Source organism: Theropithecus gelada, chromosome 2 (genome assembly GCF_003255815.1).
Source record: "Theropithecus gelada isolate Dixy chromosome 2, Tgel_1.0, whole genome shotgun sequence".
In the NCBI taxonomy this organism is placed as follows: domain Eukaryota; kingdom Metazoa; phylum Chordata; class Mammalia; order Primates; family Cercopithecidae; genus Theropithecus; species Theropithecus gelada.
In genome coordinates this window covers 180,071,749-180,084,482 of record NC_037669.1, presented here as the reverse complement: position 1 = coordinate 180,084,482, position 12,734 = coordinate 180,071,749, and the positions used below count along the sequence as shown (strand labels likewise).

Genomic DNA, 12,734 nt, shown 5'->3' with positions numbered 1-12,734 from the left:
GAGCCAAGATCGCTCCATTGCACTCCTGCCTGGGCAACAAGAGTGAAACTCCATCTCAAAAAAAAAAAAATAGAATCTAATCAACTTGAAAAAGAAGAACAAAATTGGAGTACTCACACTCCCAATTCTAAAATGTATTACAAAGCTATGATAGTAAAGACAACATGGTACCGTTGTAAAGGTAGACTTACAGATCAATGAAATAGAATCCAAAAATAACCCTCACATTTATAGGCAATTATCACAGTGTTTTGTGGGGAAGAAGGGTATTTTTAATAAATGTGATGCTAGGACAGCTGGGTTTCCACATGAAAAACAATGAAGATGAACCCCTGCCTCACACCATATACAGAAATTAACTCAAGGAGTGATGCACAGAAAATGGCAGACAGAGTAGGAAGCTCCAAGAATTGATCCTTCTACTTAAGCAACCACTGAGCTGGCAAAAAATGAATAGAATCAACTTTTTTGGAACTCTAGGATCTAACCAAAAACTTGTAGTAACCAAGAGAGTACTTAATGAAAGAAAGAGGCTTACTTTCAGTACTTTAGAATAACACTACAATCAAATTTTATTTCAAAGCAAATTCTTTTTTTTTTTTTTGAGACAGAGTCTCACTCTGTCGCCCAGGCTGGGGTGCAGTGGCACAATCTCAGCTCACTGAAACCTCTGCTTCCCGGGTTCAAGTGATTCTCCTGCCTCAGCCTCCCGAGTATCTGGCTGGGATGACAGGTGCCTGCCACCGTGCCTGGCTAATTTTTGTAGTTTTTAGTAGAGACGAGGTTTCACCATCTTGGCCAGACTGGTCTTGAACTCCTGACCTCATGTTCCACCCACCTCGGCCTCCTGAAGTGCTGGCATTACAGGCATGAGCCACTGCACCCTGCCTATTTCAAAGCAAATTCTAAGTATCATGTCATATTAAATACTTCATGAAGTTTACACTTTCAGGACCTAGGATAACGTTTTTAAAATTACTTTCTGGCTTAATACTTCCAGAACATAGTATAATGTTTTAAAGATTAATTTCTGGCTTAATTTCCTGTTTGTTTTAGGTGGTGAGTTGCCTGGATAATGTTTTTAATTTTTTGTTGAGACAGTTTCTTATTATGTTGCTTAGGCTGGTCTCCAACTCCTGGGCTTAAGCATTCCTCCTGCCTCCACCTCCGAAAGTGTTGGGATTATAGGCATGAGCCATGAAACCAAACAAGAAAACTTTTTTAGGTGGCATCTTATTGAACGACACATAATGTCTAGTTGTCCCACCTTTAGTGATGTTAAGATTGATCAGTAGGTTCAGATGTTATTAGTCTAACCCCTCCATTATATACCTTGCCCCATCATCTTTTCACCTAATGATTTTAGCAGCTGCTGAAAATCACTTCATATATTATTGTAGAATGATTCTGTTCATTTTGGCCAGCTCAGTGGTTGCTTAAGTAGAGGGGTCAATTCTTGGAGCTTCCTACTCTGTCTGCCATTTTCTGTGCATCACTCCTTGAGTTAATTTTTGTATATGGTGGGAGGTAGGGTTTCAACTTCATTCTTTTTCATGTACTGAAAATACTTCTTTACTTTCAGTAAGAAACTTACTTAACTGCCTACCATCCACCATGCTCAGTAGCCTTGGTAATGGTGGCCTGTATTTGTGGTGTAGCTTGCTGGTGCCAGGAGGAACATGGATCTTGTTCTCAAAAAATTGTGGTTGTGTTTTTTGTTGTTGTTGTTGTTGTTTTTATCTCTGGCATTCCCTGAGAGGCTGGCACAGAGATTAGCCTTTGTTTCACCTCCCATCAGGCTTAAGTGGCTTCCTAAGTGGCATCTATTGAAAAGATTTAAAAAACATACTACCTCTAGCCACCTGAGGGCAAGGGAGAGCAGACAAGACAAGCAGCAAACAAAAGCCTGGGAAGGAGGAAGCTGAGGAAGAAGATAATTGGTGAAATAAGGGTTTTGCTGGGCTACCACGTGTACTGAGGAATCCACCAAAAGTATGCTCACAAAAGACCTTAGAGCAGGGGTCCCTAACCCCCAGGCCATGGACTGGTACTGGTCCGTGGCCTGTTAGGAACTGGGCGACACAGCAGGAGGTGAGCAGTGGGCAAGCGAGCATTACCACCTGAGCTTCGCCTCCTGTTAGATCAGCAGTGACATTAGATTCTTTTTTTTTTTTTTTTTTTTTTTTTTTTTGAGACGGAGTCTCGCTCTGTCGCCCAGGCTGGAGTGCAGTGGCCAGATCTCAGCTCACTGCAAGCTCCGCCTCCCGGGTTCCCGCCATTCTCCTGCCTCAGCCTCCCGAGCAGCTGGGACTACAGGCGCCCGCCACCTCGCCCGGCTAAGTTTTTGTATTTTTTAGTAGAGACGGGGTTTCACCGTGTCAGCCAGGATGGTCTCGATCTCCTGACCTCGTGATCCGCCCGTCTCGGCCTCCCAAAGTGCTGGGATTACAGGCTTGAGCCACCGCGCCCGGCCGACATTAGATTCTTACAGAAGCACGAAGCCTATTGTGAACTGCACATATGAGGGATCTAGGTTCCATGCTTCTTATGAGAATCTAATGTCTGATTGTCTGAGGTGGAACAGTTTCATCCCGAAACCATCCCCCCATCACCCTGCCCCATCCATGGAAAAATTGCCTTCCACGAAGCCAGTCCCTCGTGCCAAAAAGGTTGGGGACCACTGTCTTAGAGGACCCTAGGCTTGGACCTCTGGATGTTCTTTGGGCTCCATGCAAGTAGGAGTTGGGCTAACACAGAATTGTAAGCAGCCTAGCTCACTGAATGATTACCCAGCTCAGAGTCAATCTGCAAAGACTGGGAGAGTGTGTCTTATTTTGTTTTGACGCCAGGCATTTAAGGAAATCTCTGTCAGGTCATTGACTGACCGCTGAGGTAACAAAGAGACTTCAGTGACCACGTACCATAAACAAAATTTACTCAAACAAATCAGTGATCTAAATATAGCAACTAAAACTATAAAACTCATAGAAGAAAACATGGCGATAAATCTCTATGACCTTAGATTTAAGGTCATCCTCTATGGCAGTGGATTATTAGATATGACACCGAAAGCATCAGTGATAAGTTAAAAATAGGTTAATTGAACTTCATCAAAATTAATAACTTCTGTTCATCTCAGGACCTAATCAAAAAACTGAAAAGACAACCTATAGAATGGGAGAACATTTTTGCAAATTATATATCTGATAACAGTCTACTATCCAGAATATATATAAAGAACTCTTATAACTCAACAACAAACAGATGAATAACTTTTAAATGGGCAAAGGACTTGAATAGGTATTTCTTCAAAGAAGATGTACAAATGGCCAGCAAGTACATGAAAAGATGCTTGGTGTCATTAGTGATTAGGGAAATGCACATCAAAACCACAATAAGATACCACTTCATACCCACTGGGATGGTTGTGATCAAAAGAACAAAAATAACAGCTTTTGATGAGGATGTATAAAAATTGGAACCCTTATACATTGCTTGCATAAATATAAATTGGTGGTACAGCTGCTGTGGAACGCAGTTTAGCAGTTCCTCAAAAAGTTAACGTAAAGGCCGCGCACAGTGGCTTACGCCTGTAATCCCAGCACTTTGGGAGTCCAAAGTGGGTGAATCACTTGAGTTCGGGAATTCAAAAGCAGCCTGGCCAAGGTAATGCAACCCCATCTCTACCAAAAATACAAAAAGTAGCCAGGTGTGGTGGCGGGTGCCTGTAGTCGCAGCTATGTGGCAGACACAGGCAGGAGAATTACTTGAACCCTGGAGGTGGAGGTTGCAGTAAGCTGAGATCACATACTGCACTCCAGCCTAGGCAACAGAGCAAGACTCCATCTCAAGAAGAAAAAAAGGGAAAAAGATAAAGTTAACACAAAATTGTCATATAACCCACCAATTCTCTTCCCAGGTGTATACCCAAAAGAAGTCAAAGCAAATATTTAAATAGTTGTACATGTGAATGTTCATAGCAGCACTATTCACAGTAGCCAAAAAGTGAGAACAACCCAAATATCCATTAACTAATAAATGGATAAACAACGTGATATATCATACAATGGAATATTATCCAATCATAAATATTACATTCCTGTTCCACTCCTTGCCCATAATACCTCATTCTGCCATGTGATTCCCTCACTGTTCTGGGAAGGGACAGTGTGTTTCTTTTTGGACACTGAACATTATCTACCTGGCCTGTTCTTGTCACATACCAGGCACTTAAATATTTAAACACTGAATGCCATACTGTTTGCCATGTTATTTGTAATAGGAAAAATTTAGCAGGAAGGAGGTTATTGGGGAGGAAGATTTAAACTTAAAATACTCTAGAATGATTAAATTAGGAAGCATACTAAATGAATGCCTCATATCATTATTATAAAGACCATATAGAAAAATTACATTATAACAGTTATATTAAAATGATGAGGGGAAATAAAATTAACATAGTTTGATTGCATGACTCAGGAATAATATACTTCTTTTAGCTAGGTATCTATTGATATTTTAATGCTTCTGCAGTTGCTTTAGAAAGATAAAATGATTAGGATTTTAGTGGAGATGAACTCTATTTTTCCTCTGAGTAAAATGTGCATATTCATTCAGATAATTGATTCAAAAATACTTCATGGATAAGATTGCTGTAGACTATTGAAATAAAGTAGGCCGGCACAGTGGCTCATGCCTGTAATTCCAGCACTTTGGGAAGCCGAGGCAGGTGGATCACAAGGTCAGGAGATCAAGACCATCCTGGCTAACACGGTGAAACCCCGTCTCTACTAAAAATATAAAAAATTAGCTGGGCATGGTGGTGAGCACCTATAGTCCCAGCTACTCGGGAGGCTGAGGCAGGAGAATGGCGTGAACCCAGGAGGCAGAGCTTGCAGTGAGCCGAGATGGCACCACTGCACTCCAGCCTGGCAGACGGTGAGACTGTCTCAAAAAAAAAAAAAAAGAAATTAAGTAGTGTGATCAAAAGCATAAGTAGGGGAGATGGACAGAGAAAGGGAAGATGTTGGTCAAAAGGTACAAAGTTTCAGTTAAAGAGTATTAGGTTCTAGCTATCTATTGCACAGCACAGTAACTAGTTAATAATGTATATTTCAAAATAGCAATTATAAAAGAAAATGGATTTTAAATGTTACCATGAAGAAATGATAAGTATCTGAGGTGATGGATATGTTGATAAGCCTGATTTAGTCATTCCACAGTGTACATGTATTGAAACATCACATTATATCCCATAAATGTATACAATTATTATTTGTCAATTAGAAATAAGATACTTTTTTAAATAAAATGAGGTTATTAAAGGCACAATAAAAGCATAGGGGAATAGTTTACATAGACTGGATTATTAGAGAAAGTAATTGCAGGGATGATACAGATGTAAAACTTAATTAGGCCTAGATTATAGGACTACCTTGAGCTACCAAACCAACGAGTTTAGGTTTTATTGGATAGTGAGGAGTGCTGACTGCCTTAAAACCTAATGCTTTAGAAAAGTTAGTCTGGAGACTTTTTCGGGGTGAAATGTCAAGGGAGCAGCCTCAGAGTCAGAGAAGTACAGCTTTCCAGACTAAGTAAGAACCTGATAGAGAGGGCTAACAGAGTGAGGGCGCAGCAGGGGAAGTGAAGGGAGAGAAGGGCATTGTCTATGCTTGAAAAGGTTAAAAAGTTAACTTCAATCTGCACTTTTCTCTCCTCAGTATGCTCGAGAGTTTATCTTTCAGTTGCATCTTCTGTCCCTGTTAAAAAGGTAGTTTTCTCAGATCCCCTGGAGTACTAACAGTGGACTTCTCTCCATAGGGTTATGATAATTCGGAGAGCAGTGTTCGGAAAGCTTGTGTCTTCTGCCTGGTGGCTGTTCATGCAGTAATTGGTGATGAACTAAAACCACATCTCAGTCAACTTACTGGCAGTAAAGTAAGTAGTGCTGCTGTGTTTTAAAGATGGTGGCCATGGTGCATCCTTCAAAATTTAGTTATATGTCTGTAACGGTAAGCTTTTTATTTGGCATTTAATAAGTCAGACTTTGAGCATCCAACTTGCCCTTATTATATCTATTTTGTATTTTATCTTTTTCTACTCTAACATTTGTTAGATGTTCACTCAGGCGAAGTCAGCAGCTTGTTGGGATGGTTGGTAGGTTTCTGTGAGAGAAAATGCCTTCAGCTTCTAGTTATTTTTAATAGTCAGCTGACTTCTTACAAAATCCCAGACCCAAATCTTTACCCCTAAGCACTGTTTTATTAAGAATAAATAGACTGTTATGGTTATATATTCATGGATTACTGTATATCTCGCAAAATATAGAATACTTGCACATTTTAAAATTTTTCCCTTAAGAACTATGATAATCAAATTATCCTTCTCTATTATCCAAATTAATGTGCAACTTTAACTTAGTATGTTAAAAGTTTTCTGATTCATTGTTCAGGCTTAAAAAATGAGTAAGTCTTGCCTTCCTCATTTGATTGCTACTACCAGAACTTTGAAATTTACTCTACTAAGGTAACCAAAGTGGTTCATATCCGTAATCCCATCACTTTGGGAGACCGAGGCGGGAATATCACTTGAGACCAGGAATTTGAGACCAGCCTGGGCAACAAATTGAGAAGACCCTCTCTCTAACAATAAAAATAATAATAATTGTTTTGAATTAGAAGTTTGTTCTCAAGGGTGAAGATAACTTACGATTGTTGAATCATGGCTTACGAACCATTTAGCAGAAAGCACTCACCGTCACTTAAAGAATTTCTCAAACCCTAAGGATTGTCTTATTGTGGTCACATTTATTTTTTAATAGCAAAAAAGCAAAATATACATATAATGGGAAATCAGCCTAGATACATTAAGTATCTATATAAGTTATAGATAAACAATAATTCTTAACTCTGGGTTACAAACCACTTTGAGACTTAGGTAAAATCTCATCTCAGAAAAATGCATTCAGATAAAACCATGAGACAAAGTTTTAAAAAAAATAGAAAAGTGCATAATGGAAACAATTACGTGTCGTTTCAGAGGGTTCTGTGATCTCCTGAATCCCATAGCTACCAGGTTAAAAACTCTTGGATCAATGAGTTAATGTTTAAAAAGCAAATCTTCTAAAACAATTAAAATTCAGCACTTTTATCAGAACAGTAGGTAGCCAGTAATAATGTTACATATGAAGACAGTAGGTAGGTGGAAAAAATATTTTGAAATAACATTAGATGAAACAAGTAGGCCAGATGTGGCTCCCACAGCACTTGGGAGGCCAAGGTGGGAGGATCACTTGACCTCAGGAGTTCGAGACCATCCTGGTCAACATAGGAAGACCCTGTCTACAAAAAAAAAAAAAAAAAAAAGTTAGCCAAGCACAGTTGCACGTGCCTGTGGTCCCAGCTACTTGGGAGGCTGAGGTAAGAGGATTGCCTGAGCCCAGGAGGTTGAGACTGCAGCAAGCTGTGATCATACCACTGCACTCCAGCCTAGGCAACAGAGCAAGACCCTGTCTCAAAAAAAAAAAAGTAGAACACAGAATTGTATGTGTATTGATTACAAACTTCATAAAATCATGATCTCATACAAAAACTGCAAAAAGACACAGAGATACTAAAAACATTCTTGGTAGAATGGCAATGGCTTCATGGTCTAATATCTTAGGTCCTGTAACCCAAATACCTGAATTCCTGTTTTTGCCTACTTCTTACTCACCCCTGTGACCTTAGTCTGTAACTTAACCATTCTATATTGTGATTTCCTCATCTATAAAATATGAAGATAAAGAGATAACGTAAAACATATTGTGTAACACCTAGCGCTCAATTGTTTGTTACTGCTTTAATGGTGACTTCTGAGTTTCCTTTAATGTTATATTAGTCTGTTTTCATGCTGCTATAAAGAACTGCCCTAGGCCAGGTGCGATGGCTCATGCCTATAATCCCAGCACTTGGAGATGCTGAGGTGGGTGGATCACAAGGTCAGGAGATCAAGACCGTCCTGGCTAACACGGTGAAACCCCGTCTCTACTAAAAATAGAAAAAAATTACCCAGGCATGGTGATGGGCGCCTGTAGTCCCAGCTACTTGGGAGGCTGAGGCAGGAGAATGGTGTGAACCCGGGAGGCGGAGCTTGCAGTGAACTGAGATTGCGCCACTGCACTCCAGCCTGGGTGACAGAGTGAGACTCCGTCTCAAAAAAAAAAAAAAGAACTGCCCTAGACTGGGTAATTTATAAAGAGGTTTAATTGACTCACAGTTCCTCATGGCTGGAGAGGTGTCAGGAAACTTACAATCATGGCAGAAGGGTAAGCAAACATGTCCTTCTTCACATGATAGCAGGAAGGAGAAGAATGAGAGAGCTGCAGAGCGAAGCAGGGAAAAGCCCCTCACAAAACCATCAGATTTCATGAGAATTCACGATCACGAGAGCAGCACAGGGGAACCGCCCCCATGATTCAGTCACCGCCCACAAAGTCCCTCCCCCAACACATGGGGATTACAATTCAGGTTACAATTCAAGATCAGATTTGAGTGGGAACACAGAGCCAAACCATATCAAAAGTTCTATATGTGATCCCTACAATATATTTTGAAAAGACATAAAATACTCGTCATGAACAACTTTCAAGACTTAAAAACTTTTTTGATATTTTATATATTTTTTTCAGATGTGCTAGCCAAAAAAACAATTTGTTATTCTTAATTATCAACAATAGCTTGGACATTATAATAACCCCCAGCCTAAAATCTATCAGAGCTCACATATATGTATATAATATTTTAATGAGTATCTTATAATTTGGAGCAGCTTGCTCAAATGACATTTATTTGGCTTGAATCTGCAGATGAAGCTACTGAATCTTTACATCAAACGTGCACAAACGGGCTCTGGAGGAGCTGATCCCACTACTGATGTTTCTGGACAAAGTTAGTGAAGCTCATCACAGCGAACCAGGTCTCTCAAAAGAAAGGACAGATAGACCACCCTCATCAATGAAAGGAAATTCTCAAACACATCTTTTGGAACTTACTATTGTTTCCCAGTTTTAGTTTTTTGTTTCGTTTCGTTTTGTATTTTCTGTAACAGAGGACTATCCTCAGTCTGCATGTAACTTTTATGATAGTTATTCCAAATTCAAGAAGAAGCAGTATTAACATCAATTGATCGATACAAAGTAATTTTTAATCTAATTCATCATTTCACATGTTTGTACTTTGTCTTCCCATTAACTTTTGCCAGTGTTATGATTGTATAAATTTTTTTAAATGCTGGTTAAACAGGAATGCTTAAAGCTTTAAAAGTTTAACAGTCTAAAACATTTTTGCTTTTATTCAACTGCAGAATAATATTTTTATTGCTACTTTGAGTTTTGTTCCGTATCATGTCCTATGCTAGAAATATTTAAATGATGTGAAACAAAGCAGGACTAATTTGAACTACCGCTGGACTCTGTTTGTGTGATGGTGATACATGTCATTAGTTGCAACTTCTTTGGGGTGATCTATAGTTTGAAAACTAAAACCTCAAAGACAGATGTTACAGAATCAGCCAGTTCTATAAAACTGATATCGTCTGTTGGTTATTGATCTTGCCATCTTTATTTAAAACCATGTCCCTTCTACGATCCCTTAAGAAAGCTGCACCAAATCATCTGCCTGTGTTTTCTTGATACTGAAATAGAAGGTTTTATTGCAGGGTTTTTTTGTTTTTGTTTTTTTTTTTTTTTGGTTTGTTTATATCTTTGTTGTGAATGATGCTTTTTTTGTATTTATTAATATCAAATTCACTTATGAATAAACTTGATAATGGAAACAGACAAAAAAATCAAGTGCGTGTGTGTCCTTGACCGTCTTCTGTTTCTCACGTAATAAACAAACTAATTATCGAGACATGGGAGTGACCAGCACCTTTTATTTAAATGGTGGAACCTGGTTTCCTTTTACCATGAAATTGTCTTACTTGAAAATACTGATCCTGATGAGAGAGAAGATGGTGCCAAGGCTATCTTTGTATAACGGGCTCAAATTCTCTACCTCTTCAGGGCTAATACTTTTAACTGAGCTGCTGCCTATAGTGTCTTTTGGAAAACTACTTAAAGGGTGATTTTCTGTTACTTCTTAACAAATTTTTTTAATCACCTCTTGCTACACCCATTCTTTTCACGTGCAGCTGACTTTCAAAAATTACCAGTTTTGGTGAAAGGCCAAATTAGATAATTTGGAACCAGGATACTAATGATTTCTCATCTTGACTTTTTTTAAAATCCTAATATAAAGTGAATTTGATTGAAAAGGCAAATAGCTATTAGGGAAGCAATTTGCTATTATTACAGAGTTATCTGTACTTTGTTTAATTGAAAAAAAATGTAGAAATGTATGTAAAGAATTTAAGACAGGAGTACTGAATGGATGATTTGTCATAGGCTTTCCCCTTCCTTTGTTTCTGTTCTAGCAGCAGGAAAAGTTTCTCCATATCCTCTCCCTCTACCTGTAACAATTTTGTTTTCTACTGTTAATTACATTGTGTATTTATAGTTCTATGCTTACTGTTGTGCATATACTGGCAATAAAACTGTACATAACATTACTTGAAAAAGTTAATGTATATCAGTTTTTCTGTCTCACTGTGTAAGAAGTCACTCAGTTTTAACTTTAGAAGGTCTTGTATCAGTGGTGGTCTCTTGAATTTTCTAAGTTCATCTGAGGAGAAAAGATTTTTCAGGTGTAGCAACTACAATCAAAGGTATATAGCTACATACGCATGTATAACAACTTATCTGTAAGAAGAAAATGCATTTTAAACATTGAGCTCTTCTCAGTAGCATTTTATAACCTTTGGATATGTTTGTAATCATTTCAAATCAAAATATTGGTTTAATTTTGACCTCTGGTTTAACTACTGTTGACAACTAAGTAGAGTGACTTAAGCTGAATAGTAACTCTAACTGGAAAATTAGATCAAGCACCTGGCATCTAATGGTAGACAGGCACTCAAGAAATGAGTTAACTACACAACGGAAAAGTATGGTTTAATGTGTCCAAATGAAAGCTAATAGATATAAACAAGAAAAAATTGTGTTTACAATTCTATAATCTCAGTTGATAAGACTGTAAGAAAGTTATTGATTATTTAAATCACTGTATACAATACACCCTTACTTTGTTCATTCCAGAAACATGTTTAGATGTCAGCTACTTAAAAATGGTCACGAAAAGCTACTGTTTAAATTTTTCCTCCTGCTATTCTCTCCCAAATTAATTATCAGTGTTGTTCATTTACTGCACTGCTGAGAACTAATTAAAATTATATATTCCAGATTGTAAAACATGTTTATTTCTTCTGGGTTTCAAAATCTAATACACTTCTGACATTTTCAAGTAACATGTGGTTTGAACCTGAGGCTTCAATTTTGCAGTTAATCTGCTGTGTTCCTTCATATTTTATTCTTACCAAACTTTAAGTCAAAATTACTTTTATTACCAAGTTATGCCTTATAGTAAAAGACTGGAATCTTACTGATAACATCATTGATAAGGCCAGGTCTATTTGTTAATTCAAATGTAGTTTATAATTGCTCAATTAGAGTAGCATTTACAGTAAATAGAAATGATAATTAGCATATTACTCCATAATACATAAGGATTTTTAAACCTAATTTTTTATATCTTTGCTTCTGGTATTAGTTCATTTTATTGCAATTAGTAGTTTTGCAGCTGTATAAAAGGCTTGGAATTCCATTGTAAAAAAAAAAAAAAGGCTGTGCATGGTGGCTTACTCCTGTAATCCCAGCACTTTGGGAGGCCGAGGTGGGCGGATCATGAGGTTAGGAGGTCGAGACCATCCTGGCTAACACGGTGAAAACCCGTCTCTACTAAAAATACAAAAAATTAGCTGGGCGTGGTGACAGGCGCCTGAGTCTCCCAGCTACTCGGGAGGCTGAGGCAGGAGAATGGCTTGAACCCAGGAGGCAGGGCTTGCAGTGAGCCGAGATCATGCCACTGTACTCCAGCCTGGGGGACAGAGCAAGACTCCATCTCAAAAAAAAAAAAAGTTAAATTATCCATCTTTATCGTAGGATATTTGGAAAATAATGAAAAACTGAAGAAAAAAATTACTTTTAATATCACCACTAAAGATAATCTGTATTGCTTGCTATTTTTTACAATACTAAGATAATGATTTTGGTGCAATACTGAAAACTGTAAGGAAACATTAAATTTTGTTCACTGGAAGAGTGACAGGACTAGAATAACATTTTGAAAACTTTTGTTCTATGCATGTATTTAACAATACTTTTGGGGGTTTTGTGGTGGCGGGGAGGGTGGTTTTTTGAGATGGAGTCTGGCTGTGTCTCCAGGCAGGGTGGAGTGCAGTGATGTAATCTCAGCTCACTGCAACCTCCGCCTCCCAGGTTCAAGCGATTCTCCTGCGTCAGCCTCCCGAGTAGCTGGGATTACAGGTGCCTGCCACCATGCCTGGCTAATTTTTGTATTTTTAGTAGAGACGGAATCTCACCATGTTGGCCAGGCTGGTCTTGAAATCCTGACCTCAAATGATTCGCCCACCTTGGCCTCCCAAAGTGCTGGGATTACAGGCATGAGCCACCATGCCCGGCCCTTAACAATACTTTTGAATATATTCTTTCTTCTAAAAGGTAGCTTCTGATGGAGCAAAGTGTTCCATTCTATGTGTGCAGCATAATCCTTGGGTTGTTGATATTGACTGATTTTTTG

General features: G+C 38.4%; 1 protein-coding gene across 8 annotated transcripts in view; it reads left to right on the top strand.

The window, feature by feature from the left end:
• Positions 1 to 11,326, top strand: part of CLASP2 (cytoplasmic linker associated protein 2) — a 223,624-nt gene extending 212,298 nt beyond the window's left edge. For all 8 annotated transcript variants that reach the window (XM_025375041.1, XM_025375040.1, XM_025375039.1 and 5 more), the window contains 2 exons: positions 5,821 to 5,937; positions 8,846 to 11,326. In XM_025375041.1, coding sequence (XP_025230826.1) covers positions 5,821 to 5,937; positions 8,846 to 8,932 — 204 coding nt within the window. In that variant the 3' untranslated portion in view covers positions 8,933 to 11,326. The remainder of the gene's footprint in view (positions 1 to 5,820; positions 5,938 to 8,845) is intronic.
• Positions 11,327 to 12,734: the final 1,408 nt, after the last annotated feature.